At 45.7% G+C, this 24,469-nt stretch overlaps 1 protein-coding gene across 1 annotated transcript in view; it reads right to left on the bottom strand.

Moving 5' to 3' along the window:
* Positions 1 to 24,469, bottom strand: part of dcc (DCC netrin 1 receptor) — a 316,481-nt gene that overhangs the window by 55,427 nt on the left and 236,585 nt on the right. Inside the window, exon 23 of the mRNA XM_034546888.1 lies at positions 1,228 to 1,390. Within this exon, the coding sequence (XP_034402779.1) occupies positions 1,228 to 1,390 (163 nt within the window). The remainder of the gene's footprint in view (positions 1 to 1,227; positions 1,391 to 24,469) is intronic.

The raw sequence follows: 24,469 nt of genomic DNA, 5'->3' as shown, positions 1-24,469 counted from the left end.
TACGAGATGGAGCAACGTGGAGACAGACAGAAGGAGGTGGGAGGAGACACGAGGAGGACGAGGATTACGAGATGGAGCAACGTGGAGACAGACAGAAGGAGGTGGGAGGAGACACGAGGAGGACGAGGATTACGAGATGGAGCAACGTGGAGACAGACAGAAGGAGGTGGGAGGAGGACGAGGATTATGAGATGGAGCAACGTGGAGACAGACAGAAGGAGGTGGAAGGAGGACAAGGATTACGGGATGGAGCAACGTGGAGACAGACAGAAGGAGGTGGAAGGAGAGACGAGGAGGACGAGGATTACGAGATGGAGCAACGTGGAGACAGACAGAAGGAGGTGGAAGGAGGACGAGGATTACGGGATGGAGCAACGTGGAGACAGACAGAAGGAGGTGGAAGGAGGACGAGGATTACGAGATGGAGCAACGTGGAGACAGACAGAAGGAGGTGGGAGGAGACACGAGGAGGACGAGGAGTACGAGATGGAGCAACGTGGAGACAGACAGAAGGAGGTGGGAGGAGAGACGAGGAGGACGAGGATTACGAAGTCGAGCTCAATCCAATATTTGATTTCATAAACTGGATCACAACGACTAAAACCGGTCAAACATTGCAAAACAACTGGATTATGGAATGAAACCCAACTGATATTTGAGGAATCAGATAATGAAATAATACCGTTGGGAATTTCATGAACTTGATTGTAAAATAATTCCAACAAAAAATTAAAACTAGACTAAAATGTGACAAACATGCATGACATAATGAGACTATTGAAGAATAGCATCTGAAATGTTCTGGATGAGTGAATTAAACCGATGATGATGACCTCTCTAAAGCTTTCTCCTGGTAGTGACTCGTGGTGTATTTCTGACTCAGGATCTGCTCTAACGAGTGTGTGCTCGAGTATTAAACCACACACTGTCACTATTCCCACAGGTGTTCAACCAGCACTGAAATCTGAAAGATTATAATTCAACGTGGATTAGTGCAATAACAATGATCAAAACATCGCTAACCGGATTATAAAATGAAATACAATTTGACAAACTGCCACCAAATAACAGTGAAACCGGAAAAGGATTACCAAACCACACCGATGAATGGGATTTAGAAGAAGAGGAACCCAGTGTGATAAAAGCCAATTCAGGTCAGGTCCTTCCCGGCTTTTGGGAACATGATTTTAGAGCCGAAAAGGCGTTTGAGAGTCGATGAAGACTTACTTCCTCTGCTGGGCGGAGGAGCGCCGCGTGCAGATGAGCGCCACGATGACGACCACGACCACGGTGACGGCTCCCACGGAAACCACGATGATGACCAGGAGGTTGCTGTTCTTTTGGGGCGTGGCGCTGCCGTGCGGTGGACGCATCTGACCAATAGGAGACTCTGAAATACACATCAAAGAAAAGGAATTATTAAACAGGGTACGGAAAGTAGATGTGTTGACATCTGTGGCAGATTAACGGTGGATGCGTACGTTTAGGGTTTTACTTTGATATCATTATGATTCTAATTATTAAAGTGACATTTTATTTCATGGAATTGTTTGCATTGCAAATAAAAACATTTTTAAAAACAAATTTGTATGTGATTTTCATGTTTGTAATCTCGGCAATCTCTGCCATTAGTGTCAACTCTGAAATTGAAATAAACTACAAATCATGAACTTTAACGTGAGATTGACTTTTCAGTAAGCCTGAAAACAAAATCTTTAAAATTAAAATATGTCCAGATGTTTCATAGTGGTCAATCTCACAATAGTTGATGTGAGTGATTTCATATACAAAAAGCTTGGAGTACACAAACATATATTTCATTAGTAACTACACTTTTTTATTTAATTCATCTTTTTCATCATAGACACAGAAATGTCAAATTACATTCCAATTTAATTATTTCATTTCAATATTGGCAGCCACTGACGTCCACGAGGAGATTGTACGTATCCTCCTTCATCGAGAAGACACTGTATTTTAAAAGCTCATATATCTTATTACATTGTGAATAATTCATTCATTCATTTCCTCACTATTAACCTCCTGCTATTTGCATTATGGCATGTTGAGAGCACCAAAAACATAACTGAAACATAAATACAGGCTATTTGCAATAATACATCGCCATGATCCTCCTAATCCACCTAGTTTAAGGCTTTTAATTAAAATACAGTCGCCAAAGAAGTCCTTACCAAAGGAAAAAAATGATAATACATTTTGGAAATTCTAGTGATCCAAGTGGTTTGAGTGAAAACACAAAGATGCTGTCACAATCAATACACAATGTGTGTGTGTGTGTGTGTGTGTGTGTGTGTGTGTGAGACAGGTGTAAAGGGAGAAAGGGGAATTGATGACAGGCTCTGTCATTCATTAACTCGACCTTGGAGCAGAGAGAGAGGGAAAATAGGAAACACCGGAGAAGAATACGGTCTGAGGGGGGAAGCTATAGAGAGGAGCATGAGTGTGTGTGTGTGTGTGTGTGTGTGTGTGTGTGTGGGGGGGGGGGGGAGCAACGATAGATCAAGAAAAATATGTGTGAGAGGCACTTTACCTCTTTCTCTCTAGCTCTCTCTCCCCCTCTCCCTCTCTCTCTCTCTCTCCCTCTCTCTCCCCCTCTCTCTCTCTCTCTCTCTCTCCCGCCCTCCCCCCTCTCTCCCCCTCTCTCTCTCTCTCTCTCTCTCTCTCTCTCTCTCTCTCTGAGCGTGAGCACTGAGGTTGTGGTGTTTTTTGTCTGTTTTTCTCGTTGGTAGTGGTCGACAGAGAGCGGTGTGTGTTGTAGTGTGTGTTGTAGTGTGTGTTGTAGTGTGTGTTGTAGTGTATGTGGGGTTATTGTGTGCACAAGGGGGTTTGGGGGTTTCTTGTGTGCGTGTTGGCGCAGCCGGTCGGCGCGCGTTAGCACGCTGCTAACGCGCGCGATGGATTGATTTTCCTCGACAGCGTGGTGAAGGTGAGCACGGTAGCGGCTAAAGGCATCGTGGTGAAGGGCACGGTGGTGCCGGTGGTGCCGGTGCTGCCGCTGGTAACACCGGCGGTCAGAGACACGGTGGACAACGTGCCCCCGTTCATTAGGGACGAGGTGTTGCTCGGAGAGCTGGTGAGACACGGGAGGGTGGTTTCCTGGGTGAGGAAGGTTTCCTCGGGGTGCAGGTCTGCAGAAACACGTTGTGTCTCACAGGAGGCAGCTCCTCATGGTCCTGAACAACAAGGGTGACTATGTGTTGTATGTGACCTCTGGGAACGGGAAGTGTTTCAGATGTGGATGAGAGGGGCATCAGGCCAGGGACTGCCCAAGTAAGAGGTCAGCTGAGCGGGACGCTTCTAGTGAAGCGGCTGCTGAGGGACAGAACCAGGAGGGTCCTGAGGGGGTCGGAGGGGACGGGCAGGAGGCACAGGGAGGAGGAGGAGGAGAAGGGTCAGGCTCACCGTCTGAAGAGGAAGAGCAGGGAGGATGAGGAAAGCTCACGGGCCAAGAAGGGAGCTTCGGGTAAGGGGGACGAGGAGTCTGAGTCTGAGTCCAGTATGGAGGAAGACTCCTTCTCTGAGGAAGGTGAGGAGCACCCAGACATGTACAGTGTGGACGAATTAAAAGGGTTTCTAGGCAGGACTAAGAACCAGAGGATTTTTATAGAGGATCACTTCTCGGACTTGCCGAGACTTGTTAAGTCCATCCGGCTCCACACGGCCAATAAGGCCGCGAAGAGTTTTACCGATCGGGAGGGCTGGAGGTTGAGGAAGATCGCTGTTACTGTCAGTAAAGCGATTAAGGAGTATGAGGCATATTTGAAATGCAAGGGCCGACGTTCAGAGGGCCGAGGTCCAGAGGACCGACGTCCAGAGGACCGTACTGAGCGTACTGACGGAGGTGGCCGGTCCTGAACTGGGAGGCGTGTCGGCGGTGGTTTCCCTGCTACGAGGATGAGACGGAGGTGCTGCAGGATGAGGACGAGACGGAGAGGGACCACCTCTCAGATTTATTTGTTGTTCTATTTAGTTAATGTGTTTACAATGTGTGTGTTTGTTCGTATATTCGTTTTTTTATGTAAAATAAAGGTTTTGTAAAAATCAAAAAAATCTCTCTCTCTCTCTCCCCTCTCTCTCTCTCTCTCTCTCTCTCCCTCTCTCTCTCTCTCTCTCTCTCTCTCTCTCTCTCTCTCGGTGCATGCTGGGAGTTTGCGTGTGTGAGCGTGTGTGAGTGAGCGTTTCTGAGTGAGCGGATCTTTTTTTTTAAATTGTTTATTTACCTTAGTTATGTATATTAATTTAATTTGGTTTATTGGTTGGGTTTCACCGTAGTTTGGGTTGTTAGTTGTGTATTTTTGGGGTAGTTTGTGGGTTTTCTTTGGGTGTTTGTTTCCTCCTGCCGGTGTTTCGCCGGTCGGCGTCAGACGCCATGGTAAATGGAGACACGTTGTCCCACCTCACGAGGAAGCACGGCATTAAGATCGCGGCCGCTTTCTCGTGCAGCGTGGAGGACATCGGGATGGCTGTGGGGGCGAGGGTCGGGCACAGCAGCATTAAGTCGGCCGCTCGCATGAACGGCGCCATGGTCATCTTCCTGGACCAGGTGGAGAAGGTGAACCGTGTGGTGGAGGCGGGCCTCACGGTGAACGATTTGTTTGTCCAGGTGTTTCCGTTAGTGCAACCGGAGTCCTTGTGTCTAATGTCCCTCCGTTCATCACCGACGAGTTCCTCAGCAAAGAGCTCTCCAGACACGGGAAGGTGGTTTCCCCGATCAGGAAGATCTTGTCTGGGTGTAAAGATCAGTTGCTGAAGTACGTAGTGTCCCACCGCAGGTACTTGTATATGATACTTAACAACCGGAACGAGGACCTCAACCTCCGCTTCAGGGTGAAAGTAGATGATTTTGACTACGAGATTTATGCAACATCGTCGGTGATGAAGTGCTTTAGTTGCGGTGAGGAGGGGCACACCGCGAGAGCCTGTCCGAAGCGCTGTGACCCGGCTCCGCCTGGCCCGGACGGAGTCGCGGCTGCGGCCGTGGCGTCTGGGCGGCCTGTTCCGGCGCCGCGGCGCAGGGTGGATGCTGCTGTGCCTGAGCTGAGTGTGAGTGGTGTGAGTGAGGTGAGTGAGGGTGATGGTGGGAATAATGTTGGTGGTAATAATGGTGGTGGTGAGGGTGATGGTTGTAATAATGGTGGTGGTGGTAATGATGGTGAGGGTGTCCAGAGCAGCAGGGGGGAGGCTTTGGTTAAGGTGGGGAATGGTGAGGATGGAGGAGAAGAAAAGGAAGTGGGGGGTAATGGTGCTGGGGAGAAGCCCGTGGAGGTAGCACAGCAGGTTGGTGGGGAAGTAGAGGCGGAGGAGGAAAGTGTAAGTGGGTGGGCTGAGCAGGTGGAAGAAGCGGAGATGGAAGTTGGGGAGTTTAAAGTTGCCTCAAAGAGGAAGAAGCGGGCCTAGAAGGCAGGCAGTGGCACCAAGGCCAGCAAGGTGGGGGAAGCCAAGGAGACGGGTCGGGGGCAGAGGTCAGACAGCAGTGACGAGGAGGTGTCTGACAGCAGCAATGCTCCTGCAGTTTTAACCAGAAGTCAGCAACAAAAAATGTACACGGCAGAATAAATTAGGACTTTTTTACAACGAACAAAAGGCAGGAAAGGAGTCAACGTTGTTGACTTCTTTCCTAACCTAAGCCTATTTTATACCTCAGCCAGACACCACATGAGCCGGAAGGAGGAGTCCGGCTTCACTGATCAGGAGGGTTTTAGATTAAGAAAAATTGCCACAAAAATAAAAGAAATGATGGATGAGGGTGATGCCGAAAGCTCCAATGTGTGTTTTAATTAATTTATTGGTTTTTGTTTGTGTTTTAAACATTTTTCTTTTAATGGATACTTTCAGAGTCGGAACTTTAAATGTTAATGGAGCCAGGGATGTTAGGAAGAGAACATCTATTTATGAATTTAAAAAGTTGAAAGGTATTGATGTTCTCTTCCTACAAGAGACCCACAGCGACAGCACCAACGAGGCCGACTGGAGGAGGGAGTGGGAAGGGGAAGTCCTCCTGAGTCACCACACAAACCTCAGTGGAGGAGTGGGCTTCCTCTTCTCCAGGTCTTTTATCCCGGTTTCACTGGAGGTCAAACACATCATCGAGGGGAGGTTGTTTTTAGTTAAAGCACGGTTCAACCTTTTTACTGTTGTTTTTATCAATGTGTATGCTCCAGCAACCGGTGCAGAGAGGAAGCTGTTTTTACAAAAAGTTAATGATGTTTTAAATGGCTGTGCCTCGGAGGATTTTTTATTCTTGGGCGGGGGGATTTTAACTGTACGGAAGATGGTTTAAAGGACCGTAACCACACAGAGCCACATCCAGCTTCACAGCAGGTTCTGAGGAGGCTGGTCCATTCTCATGGCCTGGTGGATGTGTGGAGAAGGATGCATGCCGACTGCCGACAGTACACATGGTCCCACTTTAGGGAGGGGAGGATCTCCTCAGCCAGGTTAGACCGTATTTATGTTTTTAAGCACCATTTTAATATTTTTAAAATGTGCAGTATTGTTCCTGCTGTTTTTACTAATCATTCTTTGCTTTTATGTCATGTTTTTATTAGAAACATTTTACCCAAGAGCGCGTATTGGCATTTTAATTTAGTTTTAACTTTTGATAAAAAATTTAGAGAGGTTCTTATTTATTTCTGGGATGTTTTTAGGCTGAGGAAGAGCGATTTTAGTAGTCTTAGGCAGTGGTGGGACCGTGGTAAAATTGAGATTAGGCTTCTTTGTCAGCAGCATACTTTCAACGTCACCCGAGACATCACCAGATCTATGAAGGACCTGGAGACTGATATAGTGGACCTAGAGAGTTTAAGTGAGTCCACAGGAGATCGAGGGCATATTGAAGTCCTCAAAGGAAAAAAGGTGGCTTTGGCCGACTTGTTAGACGTTAAAGTTCAGGGTGCACTGGTCAGGTCCCGATTCCAGACCATCACAGAGATGGACACTCCCTCTAGCTTCTTCTTCGGCCTGGAGAGGAAGAGCAGAGGAGAGGAGGGTAATCCACTCACTGTTAGGAGACGCAGGGCAGCCAGTTGTGGAACCAAGCCAGATCAGGAGGCGAGCGGTGGGCTTTTAATCCTCCCTGTATACCAGTGAGTACAGGGAGGAGGAGTCATTAATGGAGGGGTTCTGTGGAGAGCTGCCTCAGGTCTCTGAGGAGACCAATGAGGAGCTCTGCAGGCCCATAAGCCTACAGGAGCTGAAGGCCGCCTTGCAGGGCATGCAGGGACGGCGTGCTCCCGGCCTTGATGGCCTCACCGCCGAATTTTATAAAACCTTCTGGGATATATTTGCGAGGGACATCTTGGATGTTTTTAATGAGAGTCTGGCCTCTGGTTCCATGCCGATGTCCTGCCGGAGAGCAGTGATAACACTCCTGCCAAAAAAAGGAAACCTGGAGGACATCGGAAACTGGCATCCTGTGTCTCTGCTGTGTGTGGATTACAAGCTTCTGTCCAAAGTCTTCGCCTCCAGGCTGAGGGAAGCTATGGAGCAGGTCATCCATCGGGACCAGACCTATTGTGTACCCGGCAGGTCCATGGTAGACAATGTCTACCTCATTCTGGATGTTTTGGAGGTCTCCAGCTCGTTGGGTATTAACAATGGTCTGATTTCTCTAGATCAGGAAAAGGCTTTTGACCGCGTTGAACACAGCTTCCTCTGGAAAGTCCTGGGGAAGTTTGGGTTCAGCGCTGGCTTCATAGCTAAGATCAAGGTGTTGTACAATGAGGTTGAGAGTGTGCTGAAGATAAACGGCAGTCTGTGTGCTCCTTTTAGAGTGGGTAGAGGGGTCCGGCAGGGTTGTGCTCTGTCCGGGATGCTCTATGCACTCTCCCTGGAGCCCCTCCTCATCAAGATACGCTCTAGCCTGCAAGGACTGGTTTTACCTGGTTTTAATGAGAAAATGATTTTATCGGCTTATGCCGACGATATTGTTGTTTTTATTAAGGACCAGAGGGATGCAGACCTTTTAACTAACATTGTAGAGGGTTTTAGCAGGACATCGGCAGCGAGGGTGAACTGGAAGAAAAGTGAGGCCCTCGCTGTCGATGAATGGTGTGGCGGCCTCCCAGTCCTTCCCCAGAAACTAGTGTGGAGGAAGGACGGTTTTAAATATCTTGGGATATATCTCGGACAGGAAAATGTGGTCCAAAAGAATTGGGAGGGCGTCACAGAAAAGATTGAGGGAAAACTTTCCAAGTGGAAGTGGCTGCTCCCTCAGATGTCTTTTAAAGGTAGAGCACTGGTTTTAAATAATCTTATAGCATCCCAGCTGTGGCACCAACTAACATGCCTAGACCCTCCCTCAGGCTTTCTAGCCAACATACAAAAAAAAATGGTGGATTTTTTTTGGGAGGGTCTACACTGGGTGCCACAAGGGGTGCTGTTTTTATCCAGAGAGGAGGGGGGACAGGGCCTGGTCCACCTGGCCAGCCGGACAGCCACTTTTAGAATTCAGTTTGTTCAAAAATACCTGACTAGTCTGGAGTTTTTAGTGTGGCGAGATGTGGCCAGCTGCATCCTCAGACGTGCTAACAACCTGGGGCTGGATACTGCTCTGTTTTTAATGGATTCTAGCATTTTAAAGTTAAGTGGGCTGCCTCCGTTTTATCAGGGTGTTTTTAAGTTGTGGGCCCTTTTTACTCGTGAAAGATGCCCACAGACTAACTCTCTGTACTGGTTGCTGAGAGAACCATTGATTCACAGGGCCAAGCTGGACATCAGCAGCAGCGTCACCCCTGGACTGACGGGGGCGCTGCTGAGGTCGCGGACCCTGTGCCTGCAGCAGCTGGTAAATGCAGTGGGGCCGACGCTGAGCGACCCCCCGGCCCTGGGCGCTCTGCTGGGTCTGCATTCTGTCCGGGTGGCGAGGAGGCTCCTGGAGCTGTGGAGACAGAGGCTGATCAGGAAGGAGAGGAGCCTCCTCATGGACTACAGCCAAGGACAAGTCGAGCCGGACCCTGCAGACCCTTTCCCTGAGATCTCCCTGAGCCCGGTGCTGGGGGAACTCACCGGCCCCCTGCTTGCTACGACGTGTCCGGAAGCAATGACATTACACAGAGCGGACAAAAAGACTGTGTATTTTAATTGCATCAAGAGCACCAACAGGTCCGGACTGTGCAACAGGCCTCCCACTGTGTGGTCAGAGAGACTGGGACAAGGCGGACCTGGCGCACAGTGGAGGATTTTATATAAACCTCCCCTCAAGAAACGAACGGCCGACCTCCAGTGGAGGATTTTACACGGTGCTGTCGCCTGCAACGCTTTTATCTCCGTTATTAATCCCGCTGTCCTGAGCCGGTGCCCCTTCTGTGACCTTCGAGAGACTATCTACCATGTTTTTACTGAGTGCAAGAGACTTTCAGGTTTCTTCACTCTTTTAACATTGGTTTTTAGTCTTTTTAATGTGTTTTTTACTGAGAAGGTTTTTATCATGGGAGCTGCCTACAAAAAAGCAGAAAAAGAAAAGTGGCAGCTCCTCAACTACCTTTCTGGGGAAGCCAAAATGGCCATTTATTTAACCCGTAAAAAGCGAGTGGAGAACAGGGAGGGGCAGGAGGCCGGGGCAGTGTGGCTCTGCAACATCAGAGCCAGACTCTGGCTGGAGTTCCGGTTTTATAAACACATTGGAGACTTGGATGCTTTTAAACAACGTTGGTGTTTTAAAAACCTTGTTTGTTCTGTTGTGGAAGATGAGCTGGTGTTTGCGCAGTTTTTTATCAGATGATTTATTTATTTTTAATAAAACCTGTGATTTTTGAAAAAAAAAAAAAAAAAAAAAAAAAGTAAAATTAGGAATGTGTGAATAAAGGTTTTTTCAAAAATCAAAAAAAAATCTCTCTCTCTCTCTCTCCCTGTCTCTCTCTCTCTCTGGAGGAAGCTGGTGGTGGTGAGAGCGTGCTGAGACTAAATGTTTGATGATTTTTCTCAAACTGTTTACAATTCATTTCTTTCATAGTTCACTGTGTGATTGAGTTGTTGTGTTTTGTCTGTTTGTTGTGTATTTTGTGTGTTTATTGGTTTTTGTTGTTGTGGGGATAAACCGTGTTTCTTGTCCGGGATGGCGTCCTCTGAGACGCCGTCCTTGAGACATGGGGTTCGGATTCAGCCCGACCCGGGTGTCATGGTGGAGGAGGTTCTCCTGGCTGTGGGGGACCGTGTGGGTCACCGTAACCTGTCCTCCGCCTCCAGGATGAACCGAGGTGTGCTGGTGTTCCTGAAAGAGGAGCGGTTTGTGTCCGCGTTGATAGCGAGCGGCGTCACGCTGAACGGCGTCTACCTGCAGGTGTCCCCGCTGGCAGTGCCCACCACCCGGGTCACCGTGTCCGGGGTTCCCCCGTTCATCCCCGACCAGGTGTCGCAGCGCGAGCTGCAGTGCTTCGGGAAGCTAGCGAATAGCTTCAGAACTCTGGGGCTGGGCTGTAAGAGTGATAAACTTAAACATGTCCAGTCCTTCAGGAGACAGGTTCTAATGTTCCTCAATAGTCCGTCTAACACGCTGGATGTCTCCTTCAGGGTGAAGTACGGGGACGGGCACTACATGCTGTACGCTAGCACCGGTAGCATCAAGTGCTTTAAGTGTGGGCGGGCGGGGCACAAGCGGGACGCGGCCGGGGAGGGGCTCAGCGGGCAGACTGACAGTCAGGTCGGGGGGCAGGGAGCTGATGCAGGTGGAGGAGAGAATAATGAGGAGAACTCAGATGTTCTGAGTGAAACGACAGAGGGCAAGAAGGTGGAGGAGTTACTGACAGGAGCAAAGGAATGGAAGAGGGATTGTGGAGAAACAAAGAGAAGTAGGGTAGAGGAAGCACTGGCAGGAGCAGAGGAAGGGAGGAGGGTATGTGGAGAAACAGAGGGGAAGAAGGTGAAGGAATCACTGGCAGTGGAAGGGAGGAAGGAAAGTGGAGCAGGCAGCAGCGAAGGGCCGACAGGTGAACCTGACCAGAGTCAGGCTGCTGGTCCAGAGGTGAGTGGAGCGGCTTGTGTTGTGGAGGAGGAGATGGAGTACGAGACGGACTCCGACTATGTCTCTGTCGCCGAGTCCCAGGTTTACAGTGGAGATCTGTACAAGTTGGAGGAGATCAACAACTTCCTCGATGAAACGTTTGGTAAATCGGTGCAGGTTCTAGAGCATTTTCCGGATGCGGAAAAGTTTATGAAGAGCGTGTCATCGATACAGAAAGCGGTAGGGTTTGAGGTGTTGGATAAGAGGAAGCGCTACCGTCTTGAAAAATACATGACTGGTCTCAGGGGGATGAAGAAAGATAAAAGTTCCAAAAGGATGAAAAGAATTAAGTGAGTCTGTCATGGATGTGCTGCACTTAATCTTTCTGTTACTGTTGGCTGTCTACTTCACTGTTCTTTTTCATATTTCAATGCACAAGGTGAGGGTTGGGTCTTTAAACATTAATGGTGGGAGGGACCGAGAGAGGAGAGCGGTCACTGCAGAGATGATCAGACAGAAACAACTAAACATCGTTTTCTTGCAGGAAACACACAGTGACCCACATAATGAGGTCGACTGGGGCTTGTGGTGGAGGGGACAGTATGTCCTGTCTCATGGGACCAACCTGTCTGCAGGTGTAGCTGTTCTGTTTGCACCTGGGCTGGATGTTAACATCATCTCCTCCACAGAGATAGTGAAAGGCAGGGCTCTGGTGGTCAGAGCCTCCATACAAAGCATTTCATTTGTCTTTATTAACATCCATGCTCCAAACCAGGGCTCACACAGAACGGGTATTTTCCACAAACTGAGAGATGTCCTGCAGCAGTGTGACCAGAACGAGTGTGTAGTGATGGGAGGGGACTGGAATTGCACCATAGATTCCTTAGTGGACAGAACAGGAGAGGAACCTCACCTCCAGTCATCTACCACTTTGTCACAGGTGATTGCGGAGTCGGGTGTAGTGGACGTTTGGAGGGTCAAACATCCCAGGGCTAGGCAGTACACATGGGTGAAGGTGTTGGATGGGAACATTAGGGCAGCCAGGCTAGACAGGGTTTACATTTCACATAGTTTTAGTAACCGGTTATTAAACAGTCACATTCACCCAGTAGGATTCACCGACCATCACTTAGTCACTTTAGATGTGCACACCTCACCAACCACCAAGGGTAGTTCTCACTGGCACTTTAATATTCAGGTGCTTCAGGACAGTGATTTCTGTCAAAAGTTTGAGGCTTTCTGGGGGATCTGGAGAGGGAAGAAGAGCGATTTTGAGTCCCTGAGTCAGTGGTGGGATGTAGGAAAGGCACACATACGTGTCTTTGTTCAACAGTATACAAGTCACTCCACAGTAAGAGTCAAAAGGCTCATTGAGGATCTAGGGAATGAGATCAGGGCTTTGGAGCACAGTCTATTCACTAACACCAGCACAGACACTCACAGGCTTCAGCAGAAGAAACAACAGCTAGGTTCTTTTTTACGAGAACGAGCTAAGGGGGCTTTGGTCAGGTCAAGGTTCACCAGTGTTAGTTGACATGGATGCTCCGACTTCCTACTTCTTCAACCTGGAGAAGTCCGTCTCTCGGACCAAACAGATGGTGTCTCTTCGCCTCCCTGATGGTGTGATGACGACTGACCCGGTCGAAATGAGACAGCATGCTGTAAGTTTCTACAGTGCCCTCTTCAGGAAGGAGGACAACCACAGAGAGAGTGTTGACGAGCTGCTTCAAGACCTTCCTCAGCTGGGTCCCGAGGACAGAGCTGTCCTGGATGCCAGCATCTCCCTGGAGGAGCTGACCACTGCTGTGGGTCAAATGGCTGCTGGAAGAGCTCCTGGACTGGACGGGCTGCCTGCAGATTTCTATAAGCACTTCTGGAAGTGTTTGAGAGCCGACCTGTGGGAGGTGCTGCAGGAGTGTGCCCAGACAGGCCTGTTACCGGCAAAATGGTTGCATGCAGTACTGTCACTGTTACCCAAAAAAGGGGATTTGTCCCTTCTGAAAAACTGGAGGCCGGTGGCGTTGTTATACACAGACTATAAACTTCTTTCCAAGGTGCTCGCTAACCGGCTCAAGAACTTTCTAGAGACTATAATCCACAGAGACCAGTCTTACTGCGTACCGGACAGGTCCATCATGGACAACATTTTTCTCATGAGAGACTTGTTGGATCTTTGTAAACTGTATAATGTTGATGTTGGTGTTGTATCATTAGATCAAGAAAAGGCGTTTGATCGGGTCGATCATGTTTTTCTTTTTTTCCACTTTAAGGGCTTTTGGTTTTGGTGAAGGGTTTGTGTCACTGTTGGGTTTGATGTACAAGGAAGCGTCTTGCTTGGTGAAGGTCGGGGGTGCGCTGAGCTGTCCAGTCCAAGTCCAGAGAGGCATTAGACAGGGATGTCCTATCTCTGGACAGCTATATTCTATTGCCATTGAACCCCTTCTACACAGGTTGAGATCCCATCTGTCAGGACTCATGTTGCCTGGGCTGCCTCAGCGGCCCTCCCTGGTGGTGTCAGCATATGCTGATGATGTTAATGTGTTCGTCAAAGACCAGAGGGATGTCGATGTTCTAGGGAGCAGTTTAGCTTTGTATGAGAGGGCATCTTCAGCAAAGGTAAACTGGGGGAAGAGTGAAGCTTTGCAGGTTGGGCAGTGGTTAAGCAAAGAAACACCAAAACTACCAGGAAGCATTAGATGGGGTAGGCAGGGCTTGAAGGTTTTGGGTGTTTTCTTGGGTACAGAGGAGTTCCAGAGACAGCACTGGGAGGGTGCTATGGAGAGAGTATGTACCAGACTGTCTAAGTGGAGTGGAAATGGCTGCTACCTCACCTCTCTTACAGGGGGAGGGTCCTAATTGTCAATAACTTGGTTGCCTCGACCCTTTGGCACAGACTTGTAGTCCTACCTCCACCACAGGGCCTGATCGAGAGAATCCAGAGGGCAGTTGTGGACTTTTTCTGGTCCGGGCTTCACTGGCTGAGGTCCGCGGTGCTGTACCTGCCGGTCCAGGAGGGAGGACGGGGCCTGGTGGACATTGCATCCCGCATAACAGCCGCAACTGCAGACGGCTCAGAGGTTGCTGTACAGCTTCGGCTTGCCATGGACTGACACTGCCTGTGTGCTGCTGAGGAAGGCTGGACGGTTAGCACCTGTTTCTTCTTCAGCCCCAGTCAGTAGCCCTAACTGGTCTGACACCATTCTACCAGTCCGTCCTACAGGCATGGCAGGTTTTTACAGTTCGCCGGAGAGCTATTACGACACCAGGGCTGTGGCTCTTTGAGGAGCCACTGTTTGGGAGCAGCTACGTCTCATCCCAGGTCCTGACGTCAGCCAGCCTGAGATCCAGACTGAGAGAGGCCGGCTGTGTGAAGCTGGGTCATCTAATGAAGACCTCCATCCCTCAGCTTGCGGAGCTGACCAACATCCAGTCCAGCAGGCTGCTGCTCAGGCTGGTGGAGGAGGTCTGTGCTTCTCTGCCAGAAGCGTTTGTTGGGGACCCCACAGTATCTGACCAATGGAACGATGAGTGTGAGTATGTCTTCCCACCTCTGGTTGTCTGTCCTGCGGTTGGACAGTGGAAGGAGGAGGAGGACATCCTTCTGTCTCTAAAGACACCCCAGCTGGGGGAATTTGAAACTCTGGGGAGTAAAGCAACGTACCAGATCAGTGTGAAGGTCTCTAACCTGCGTTCTCTGGTAGGGGTGAGGGTGTCGAGGTGGGCCGAGTTTTTTGGCACGGGATCCTCCCCACGGGGCAGTTGGCGGTCCCTGTACAAACCCCCTGTAGACAAACGGACAGGAGACCTCCAGTGGAGGATTGTGCATGGGGCCATAGCTACTAAAAGGTATCTGGTGGACCTCGATCCTGGCGCAGGGGACGGCTGTCCTTTCTGCTCTCAGACAGAAACCATCCACCATCTGTTTGTAGAGTGCTCCAGACTGGTGAGACTCTTCAGCCGCCTGCAGGCGTGGTTTCAGGGCTTAGGAGAACGGTTTTCTTTCTGTCTGTTTATTTATGGTCCAAATTACTCTAAAAAAAACGTGTACACACACTAATGAATTTCCTTTCAGGACTGGCCAAACTGACAATTTGGAAAACAAGGAAAAACTGTGTGTTAGGTAAAGGGTCAGAAGACGCAAGTTTGATGCTGACGGGACTCCTGACTGCTCGGCTCAGGGTGGAGTTTGTTTTTTACAGACTCACAAACAACACAGAACTCTTTGTGAACTAGTGTGTGTTGTAGTGTGTGTTGTAGTGTGTGTTGTAGTGAGTGTTGTAGTGTGTGTTGTAGTGTGTGTTGTAGTGTGTGTGGTAGTGTGTGTGGTAGTGTGTGTTGTAGTGTGTGTTGTAGTGTGAGTGGTAGTGTGTGTTGTAGTGTGTGTTTTAGTGTGTGTTGTAGTGTGTGTTGTAATGTGTGTTGTAGTGTGTGTTGTAGTGTGTGTGTTGTAGTTTGTGTTGTAGTGTGTGTGTGTTGTAGTGTGTGTGTTGTAGTGTGTGTGTTGTAGTGTGTGTTGTAGTGTGTTGTATTGTGTGTGTGTTGTAGTGTGTTGTAGTGTATGTTGTAGTGTGTGTTGTAGTGTGTGTGGTAGTGTGTGTTGTAGTGTGTGTTGTAGTGTGTTGTATTGTGTGTGTGTTGTAGTGTGTTGTAGTGTATGTTGTAGTGTGTGTTGTAGTGTGTGTGGTAGTGTGTGTTGTAGTGTGTGTTGTAGTGTGTGTTGTAATGTGTGTTGTAGTGTGTGTTGTAGTGTGTGTGTTGTAGTTTGTGTTGTAGTGTGTGTGTGTGTTGTAGTGTGTGTGTTGTAGTGTGTTGTATTGTGTGTGTGTTGTAGTGTGTTGTAGTGTATGTTGTAGTGTGTGTTGTAGTGTGTGTTGTAGTGTGTGTGGTAGTGTGTGTTGTAGTGTGTGTTATAGTGTGTGTTGTAGTGTGTGTTGTAGTGTGTGTGTTGTAGTGTGTTGTAGTGTATGTTGTAGTGTGTGTTGTAGTGTGTGTTGTAGTGTGTGTGGTAGTGTGTGTTGTAGTGTGTGTTGTAGTGTGTGTTGTAGTGTGTGTTGTAGTGTGTGTGTTGTAGTGTGTGTTGTAGTCTGTGTTGTAGTGTGTGTGTGGTAGTGTGTGTTGTAGTGTGTGTGTTGTAGTGTGTGTGTGGTAGTGTGTGTTGTAGTGTGTGTTGTAGTGTGTGTGTGTTGTAGTGTGTTGTAGTGTATGGTAGTGTGTGTTGTAGTGTGTGTTGTAGTGTGTGTTGTAGTGTGTGTGTGTTGTAGTGTGTTGTAGTGTATGTTGTAGTGTGTGTTGTAGTGTGTGTGGTAGTGTGTGTTGTAGTGTGTGTTGTAGTCTGTGTTGTAGTGTGTGTTGTAGTGTGTGTTGTAGTGTGTGTTGTAGTATGTTGTAGTGTGTGTTGTAGTGTGTGTGGTAGTGTGTTTTGTAGTGTGTGTGTTGTAGTGTGTGTGTTGTAGTGTGTGTGGTAGTGTGTGTTGTAGTGTGTGTGGTAGTGTGTGTTGTAGTGTGTGTGTTGTAGTGTGTGTTGTAGTGTATGTTGTAGTGTGTGTTGTAGTGTGTGTTGTAGTGTGTGTTGTAGTGTGTTGTAGTGTGTTTTGTAGTGTGTGTTGTAGTGTGTGTTATGTAGTGTGTGTGTTGTAGTGTGTGTAATGTAGTGTGTGTTGTAGTGTGTGTTGTAGTTTGTGTTGTAGTCTGTGTTGTAGTTTGTGTTGTAGTGTGTGTTGTAGTGTGTGTTGTAATGTGTGTTGTAATGTGTGTTGTAGTGTGTGTTGTAGTGTATGTTGTAGTGTGTGTTGTAGTGTGTGTTGTAGTGTGTGTTGTAATGTGTGTTGTAGTGTGTGTTGTAGTGTATGTTGTAGTGTGTTGTAGTGTGTGTTGTAGTGTGTGTTGTAGTGTGTGTTGTAGTGTGTGTTGTAGTGTATGTTGTAGTGTATGTTGTAGTGTGTGTTGTAGTGTGTGTGTTGTAGTGTGTGTTGTAGTGTGTGTTGTAGTGTGTGTTGTAGTGTGTGTTGTAGTGTATGTTGTAGTGTGTGTTGTAGTGTGTGTTGTAGTGTGTGTTGTAGTGTGTGTTGTAGTGTGTGTGGTAGTGTGTGTTGTAGTGTGTGTGGTAGTGTGTGTTGTAGTGTGTGTGTTGTAGTGTGTGTTGTAGTGTATGTTGTAGTGTGTGTTGTAGTGTGTGTTGTAGTGTGTGTTGTAGTGTGTTGTAGTGTGTTTTGTAGTGTGTGTTGTAGTGTGTGTTGTAATGTGTGTTGTAATGTGTGTTGTAGTGTGTGTTGTAGTGTATGTTGTAGTGTGTGTTGTAGTGTGTGTTGTAGTGTGTGTTGTAATGTGTGTTGTAGTGTGTGTTGTAGTGTATGTTGTAGTGTGTTGTAGTGTGTGTTGTAGTGTGTGTTGTAGTGTGTGTTGTAGTGTATGTTGTAGTGTGTGTTGTAGTGTGTGTGTTGTAGTGTGTGTTGTAGTGTGTGTTGTAGTGTGTTTTGTAGTGTGTGTTGTAGTGTATGTTGTAGTGTGTGTTGTAGTTTGTGTTGTAGTGTGTGTTGTAGTGTGTGTTGTAGTGTATGTTGTAGTGTGTGTTGTAGTGTGTGTGTTGTAGTGTGTGTAATGTAGTGTGTGTTGTAGTGTGTGTGTTGTAGTGTGTTGTAGTGTGTGTGTTGTAGTGTGTGTTGTAGTGTGTGTTGTAGTATTTTGTAGTGTGTGTTGTAGTGTGTGTTGTAGTGTATGTTGTAGTGTGTGTTGTAGTGTGTTGTAGTGTGTGTTGTAGTGTGTGTTGTGTGTTGTAGTGTATGTTGTAGTGTGTGTTGTAGTGTGTGTTGTGTGTTGTAGTGTGTGTTGTAGTATGTTGTAGTGTGTGTTGTAGTGTGTATTGTAGTATGTTGTAGTGTGTGTTGTAGTGTGTGTTGTAGTATGTTGTAGTGTGTGTTGTAGTGTGTGTTGTAGTGTGTGTTGTAGTGTGTTTTGTAGTGTGTGTTGTAGTGTGTGTTGTAGTATGTTGTAGTGTGTGTTGTAGTATGTGTTGTAGTATGTTGTAGTGTGTGTTGTAGTGTGTGTTGTAGTGTATGTTGTAGTGTGTGTTGTAGTGTGTTGTAGTGTGTGTTGTAGTGTGTGTTGTGTGTTGTAGTGTGTGTTGTAGTATGTTGTAGTGTGTGTTGTAGTGTGTATTGTAGTATGTTGTAGTGTGTGTTGTAGTGTGTGTTGTAGTATGTTGTAGTGTGTGTTGTAGTGTGTGTTGTAGTATGTTGTATTGTGTGTTGTAGTGTGTGTTGTAGTATGTTGTAGTGTGTGTTGTAGTGTGTATTGTAGTATGTTGTAGTGTATGTTGTGTGTTTTGTAGTGTGTGTTGTAGTGTGTGTTTTGTAGTGTGTGTTGTAGTGTGTGTTGTAGTGTGTGTTGTAGTGTGTTGTAGTGTGTTTTGTAGTGTATCTTGTAGTGTGTGTGGTAGTGTGTGTTGTAGTGTGTGTAATGTAGTGTGTGTTGTAGTGTGTGTGTTGTAGTGTGTTGTAGTGTGTGTTGTAGTGTATCTTGTAGTGTGTGTGGTAGTGTGTGTTGTAGTGTGTGTAATGTAGTGTGTGTTGTAGTGTGTGTGTTGTAGTGTGTTGTAGTGTGTGTGTTGTAGTGTGTGTTGTAATGTATGTTGTAGTGTGTTGTAGTGTATGTTGTAGTGTGTGTTGTAGTGTGTGTCGTAGTGTATGTTGTAGTGTATGTTGTAGTGTGTTTTGTAGTGTGTGTCGTAGTGTGTGTCGTAGTGTGTGTTGTAGTGTGTGTTGTAGTGTGTGTTTTGTAGTGTGTGTTGTAGTGTGTGTTGTAGTGTGTTTTGTAGTGTGTGTTGTAGTGTGTGTTGTAGTGTGTGTCGTAGTGTGTTTTGTAGTGTGTGTTGTAGTGTGTGTTGTAGTGTGTGTTGTAGTGTGTGTTGTAGTATGTTGTAGTGTGTGTTGTAGTGTGTGTAATGTAGTGTGTGTTGTAGTGTGTGTGTTGTAGTTTGTGTGTTGTAGTGTGTGTTGTAATGTATGTTGTAGTGTGTTGTAGTGTATGTTGTAGTGTGTGTTGTAGTGTGTTGTAGTGTGTGTTGTAGTGTGTGTTGTAGTGTGTGTTGTAGTGTGTGTTGTAGTGTGTGTGTTGTAGTGTGTGTTGTAGTGTGTGTTGTAGTGTGTGTTGTAATGTGTGTTGTAGTGTGTGTTGTAGTGTGTGTTGTAGTGTGTTGTAGTGTGTGTTGTAGTGTGTGTTGTAGTGTGTGTTGTAGTGTGTGTGTTGTAGTGTGTGTGGTAGTGTGTGTTGTAGTGTGTGTTGTAGTGTGTGTTGTAGTGTGTGTATTGTAGTGTGTGTTGTAGTGTGTGTGGTAGTGTGTGTTGTAGTGTGTGTGGTAGTGTGTGTTGTAGTGTGTGTTGTAGTGTGTTGTAGTGTGTGTGTTGTAGTGTGTGTGTTGTAGTGTGTGTGTTGTAGGGTGTGTTGTAGTGTGTTGTAGTGTGTGTGTTGTAGTGTGTGTTGTAGTGTGTGTGTTGTAGTGTGTGTTGTAGTGTGTGTTGTAGTGTATGTTGTAGTGTGTGTTGTAGTGTGTGTTGTAGTGTGTGTTGTAGTGTGTTGTAGTGTGTTTTGTAGTGTGTGTTGTAGTGTGTGTTATGTAGTGTGTGTGTTGTAGTGTGTGTAATGTAGTGTGTGTTGTAGTGTGTGTTGTAGTTTGTGTTGTAGTCTGTGTTGTAGTTTGTGTTGTAGTGTGTGTTGTAGTGTGTGTTGTAATGTGTGTTGTAATGTGTGTTGTAGTGTGTGTTGTAGTGTATGTTGTAGTGTGTGTTGTAGTGTGTGTTGTAGTGTGTGTTGTAATGTGTGTTGTAGTGTGTGTTGTAGTGTATGTTGTAGTGTGTTGTAGTGTGTGTTGTAGTGTGTGTTGTAGTGTGTGTTGTAGTGTATGTTGTAGTGTGTGTTGTAGTGTGTGTGTTGTAGTGTGTGTTGTAGTGTGTTGTAGTGTGTGTTGTAGTGTGTGTTGTAGTGTGTTTTGTAGTGTGTGTTGTAGTGTATGTTGTAGTGTGTGTTGTAGTGTGTGTTGTAGTGTGTTTTGTAGTGTGTGTTGTAGTGTATGTTGTAGTGTGTGTTGTAGTGTGTGTGTTGTAGTGTGTGTAATGTAGTGTGTGTTGTAGTGTGTGTGTTGTAGTGTGTTGTAGTGTGTGTGTTGTAGTGTGTGTTGTAGTGTGTGTTGTAGTATGTTGTAGTGTGTGTTGTAGTGTGTGTTGTAGTGTATGTTGTAGTGTGTGTTGTAGTGTGTTGTAGTGTGTGTTGTAGTGTGTGTTGTGTGTTGTAGTGTATGTTGTAGTGTGTGTTGTAGTGTGTGTTGTAGTGTGTGTTGTGTGTTGTAGTGTGTGTTGTAGTATGTTGTAGTGTGTGTTGTAGTGTGTATTGTAGTATGTTGTAGTGTGTGTTGTAGTGTGTGTTGTAGTATGTTGTAGTGTGTGTTGTAGTGTGTGTTGTAGTGTATGTTGTAGTGTGTGTTGTAGTGTGTTGTAGTGTGTGTTGTAGTGTGTGTTGTGTGTTGTAGTGTGTGTTGTAGTATGTTGTAGTGTGTGTTGTAGTGTGTATTGTAGTATGTTGTAGTGTGTGTTGTAGTGTGTGTTGTAGTATGTTGTAGTGTGTGTTGTAGTGTGTGTTGTAGTATGTTGTATTGTGTGTTGTAGTGTGTGTTGTAGTGTGTGTTGTAGTATGTTGTAGTGTGTGTTGTAGTGTGTATTGTAGTATGTTGTAGTGTATGTTGTGTGTTTTGTAGTGTGTGTTGTAGTGTGTGTTTTGTAGTGTGTGTTGTAGTGTGTGTTGTAGTGTGTGTTGTAGTGTGTTGTAGTGTGTTTTGTAGTGTATCTTGTAGTGTGTGTGGTAGTGTGTGTTGTAGTGTGTGTAATGTAGTGTGTGTTGTAGTGTGTGTGTTGTAGTGTGTTGTAGTGTGTGTTGTAGTGTATCTTGTAGTGTGTGTGGTAGTGTGTGTTGTAGTGTGTGTAATGTAGTGTGTGTTGTAGTGTGTGTGTTGTAGTGTGTTGTAGTGTGTGTGTTGTAGTGTGTGTTGTAATGTATGTTGTAGTGTGTTGTAGTGTATGTTGTAGTGTGTGTTGTAGTGTGTGTCGTAGTGTATGTTGTAGTGTATGTTGTAGTGTGTTTTGTAGTGTGTGTTGTAGTGTGTGTCGTAGTGTGTTTTGTAGTGTGTGTTGTAGTGTGTGTTGTAGTGTGTGTTTTGTAGTGTGTGTTGTAGTGTGTGTTGTAGTGTGTGTGGTAGTCTGTGTTGTAGTGTGTGTTGTAGTGTGTGTTGTAGTCTGTGTTGTAGTGTGTGTTGTAGTGTGTGTTGTAGTGTGTGTGGTAGTGTGTGTTGTAGTGTGTGTTGTAGTGTGTGTTGTAGTGTGTGTCGTAGTGTGTTTTGTAGTGTGTGTTGTAGTGTGTGTTGTAGTGTGTGTTGTAGTGTGTGTTGTAGTATGTTGTAGTGTGTGTTGTAGTGTGTGTAATGTAGTGTGTGTTGTAGTGTGTGTGTTGTAGTGTGTGTGTTGTAGTGTGTGTTGTAATGTATGTTGTAGTGTGTTGTAGTGTATGTTGTAGTGTGTGTTGTAGTGTGTTGTAGTGTGTGTTGTAGTGTGTGTTGTAGTGTGTGTGTTGTAGTGTGTGTTGTAGTGTGTGTTGTAGTGTGTGTTGTAATGTGTGTTGTAGTGTGTGTTGTAGTGTGTGTTGTAGTGTGTGTTGTAGTGTGTGTTGTAGTGTGTGTGTTGTAGTGTGTGTGGTAGTGTGTGTTGTAGTGTGTGTTGTAGTGTGTGTTGTAGTGTGTGTATTGTAGTGTGTGTTGTAGTGTGTGTGGTAGTGTGTGTTGTAGTGTGTGTGGTAGTGTGTGTTGTAGTGTGTGTTGTAGTGTGTGTGTTGTAGTGTGTGTGTTGTAGTGTGTGTGTTGTAGGGTGTGTTGTAGTGTGTTGTAGTGTGTGTGTTGTAGTGTGTGTTGTAGTGTGTGTGTTGTAGTGTGTGTTGTAGTGTGTGTGTTGTAGTGTGTGTGTGTTGTAGTGTGTGTTGTAGTGTGTGTGTTGTAGTGTGTGTGTTGTAGTGTGTGTTGTAGTGTGTGTTGTAGTGTGTGTTGTAGTGTGTGTTGTAGTATGTTGTAGTGTGTGTTGTAGTGTGTGTTGTAGTATGTTGTAGTGTGTGTTGTAGTATGTTGTAGTGTATGTTGTAGTGTGTGTTGTAGTGTGTGTTGTAGTGTGTGTTGTAGTATGTTGTAGTGTGTGTTGTAGTGTGTGTTGTAGAATGTTGTAGTGTATGTTGTAGTGTGTGTTGTAGTGTGTGTTGTAGTATGTTGTAGTGTGTGTTGTAGTATGTTGTAGTGTATGTTGTAGTGTGTGTTGTAGTGTGTGTTGTAGTGTGTGTTGTAGTATGTTGTAGTGTGTGTTGTAGTGTGTGTTGTAGAATGTTGTAGTGTATGTTGTAGTGTGTGTTGTAGTGTGTGTTGTAGTATGTTGTAGTGTGTGTTGTAGAATGTTGTAGTGTATGTTGTAGTGTGTGTTGTAGTGTGTGTTGTAGTATGTTGTAGTGTGTGTTGTAGTATGTTGTAGTGTATGTTGTAGTGTGTGTCGTAGTGTGTTTTGTAGTGTGTGTTGTAGTGTGTGTTGTAGTGTGTGTTGTAGTATGTTGTAGTGTGTGTTGTAGTGTGTGTTGTAGTATGTTGTAGTGTGTGTTGTAGTGTGTTGTAGTGTATGTTGTAGTGTGTGTCGTAGTGTGTTTTGTAGTGTGTGTTGTAGTGTGTGTTGTAGTGTGTGTGTTGTAGTGTGTGTTGTAGTGTGTGTTGTAGTGTGTGTTGTAGTGTGTGTTGTAGTGTATGTTGTAGTGTGTTTTGTAGTGTGTGTTGTAGTGTGTGTTGTAGTGTGTGTCGTAGTGTGTTTTGTAGTGTGTGTTGTAGTGTGTGTTGTAGTGTGTGTTGTAGTATGTTGTAGTGTGTGTTGTAGTGTGTGTAATGTAGTGTGTGTTGTAGTGTGTGTGTTGTAGTGTGTGTGTTGTAGTGTGTGTTGTAATGTATGTTGTAGTGTGTTGTAGTGTATGTTGTAGTGTGTGTCGTAGTGTGTTTTGTAGTGTGTGTTGTAGTGTGTGTTGTAGTGTGTGTGTTGTAGTGTGTGTTGTAGTGTGTGTTGTAGTGTGTGTTGTAATGTGTGTTGTAGTGTGTGTTGTAGTGTGTGTTGTAGTGTGTTGTAGTGTGTGTTGTAGTGTGTGTGTTGTAGTGTGTGTTGTAGTGTGTGTTGTAGTGTGTGTTGTAATGTGTGTTGTAGTGTGTGTTGTAGTGTGTGTTGTAGTGTGTTGTAGTGTGTGTTGTAGTGTGTGTGTTGTAGTGTGTGTTGTAGTGTGTGTATTGTAGTGTGTGTTGTAGTGTGTGTTGTAGTGTGTTGTAGTGTGTGTTGTAGTGTGTGTGTTGTAGTGTGTGTGTTGTAGGGTGTGTTGTAGTGTGTTGTAGTGTGTGTGTTGTAGTGTGTGTTGTAGTGTGTGTGTTGTAGTGTGTGTTGTAGTGTGTGTGTGTTGTAGTGTGTGTTGTAGTGTGTGTGTTGTAGTGTGTTTTGTAGTGTGTGTTGTAGTGTGTGTTGTAGTGTGTGTTGTAGTATGTTGTAGTGTGTGTTGTAGTGTGTGTTGTAGTATGTTGTAGTGTGTGTTGTAGTATGTTGTAGTGTATGTTGTAGTGTGTGTTGTAGTGTGTTTTAGTGTATGTTGTAGTGTGTGTTGTAGTATGTTGTAGTGTGTGTTGTAGTATGTTTTAGTGTATGTTGTAGTGTGTGTTGTAGAATGTTGTAGTGTATGTTGTAGTGTGTGTTGTAGTGTGTGTTGTAGTGTGTGTTGTAGTATGTTTTAGTGTATGTTGTAGTGTGTGTTGTAGTGTGTGTTGTAGTATGTTGTAGTGTGTGTTGTAGTGTGTGTTGTAGTGTGTGTTGTAGTGTGTGTGTGGTCGTGTGTGTTGTAGTGTGTGTGGTCGTGTATGTTGTAGTGTGTGTTGTAGTGTATGTTGTAGTGTGTGTTGTAGTGTGTGTTGTAGTGTGTGTTGTAGTCTGTGTTGTAGTGTGTGTTGTAGTGTGTGTTGTAGTGTGTGTGGTCGTGTGTGTTGTAGTGTGTGTTGTAGTGTGTGTTGTAGTGTGTGTTGTAGTATGTTGTAGTGTGTGTTGTAGTGTATGTTGTAGTGTGTGTTGTAGTGTGTGTTGTAGTATGTTGTAGTGTGTGTTGTAGTGTGTGTTGTAGTATGTTGTAGTGTGTGTTGTAGTGTGTGTTGTAGTATGTTGTAGTGTGTGTTGTAGTGTGTGTTGTAGTATGTTGTAGTGTGTGTTGTAGTGTGTGTTGTAGTGTGTGTGGTAGTGTGTGTTGTAGTGTGTGTTGTAGTGTGTGTTGTAGTGTGTTGTAGTGTGTGTTGTAGTGTGTGTTGTAGTATGTTGTAGTGTGTGTGGTAGTGTGTGTTGTAGTGTGTGTTGTAGTGTGTGTTGTAGTATGTTGTAGTATGTTGTAGTGTGTGTTGTAGTATGTTGTAGTATGTTGTAGTGTGTG

This window comes from Cyclopterus lumpus, chromosome 12 (genome assembly GCF_009769545.1).
Source record: "Cyclopterus lumpus isolate fCycLum1 chromosome 12, fCycLum1.pri, whole genome shotgun sequence".
Classification (NCBI taxonomy): domain Eukaryota; kingdom Metazoa; phylum Chordata; class Actinopteri; order Perciformes; family Cyclopteridae; genus Cyclopterus; species Cyclopterus lumpus.
Note: the sequence above shows the minus strand (reverse complement) of the source record. Positions and strands in the feature narration are given on the sequence as shown.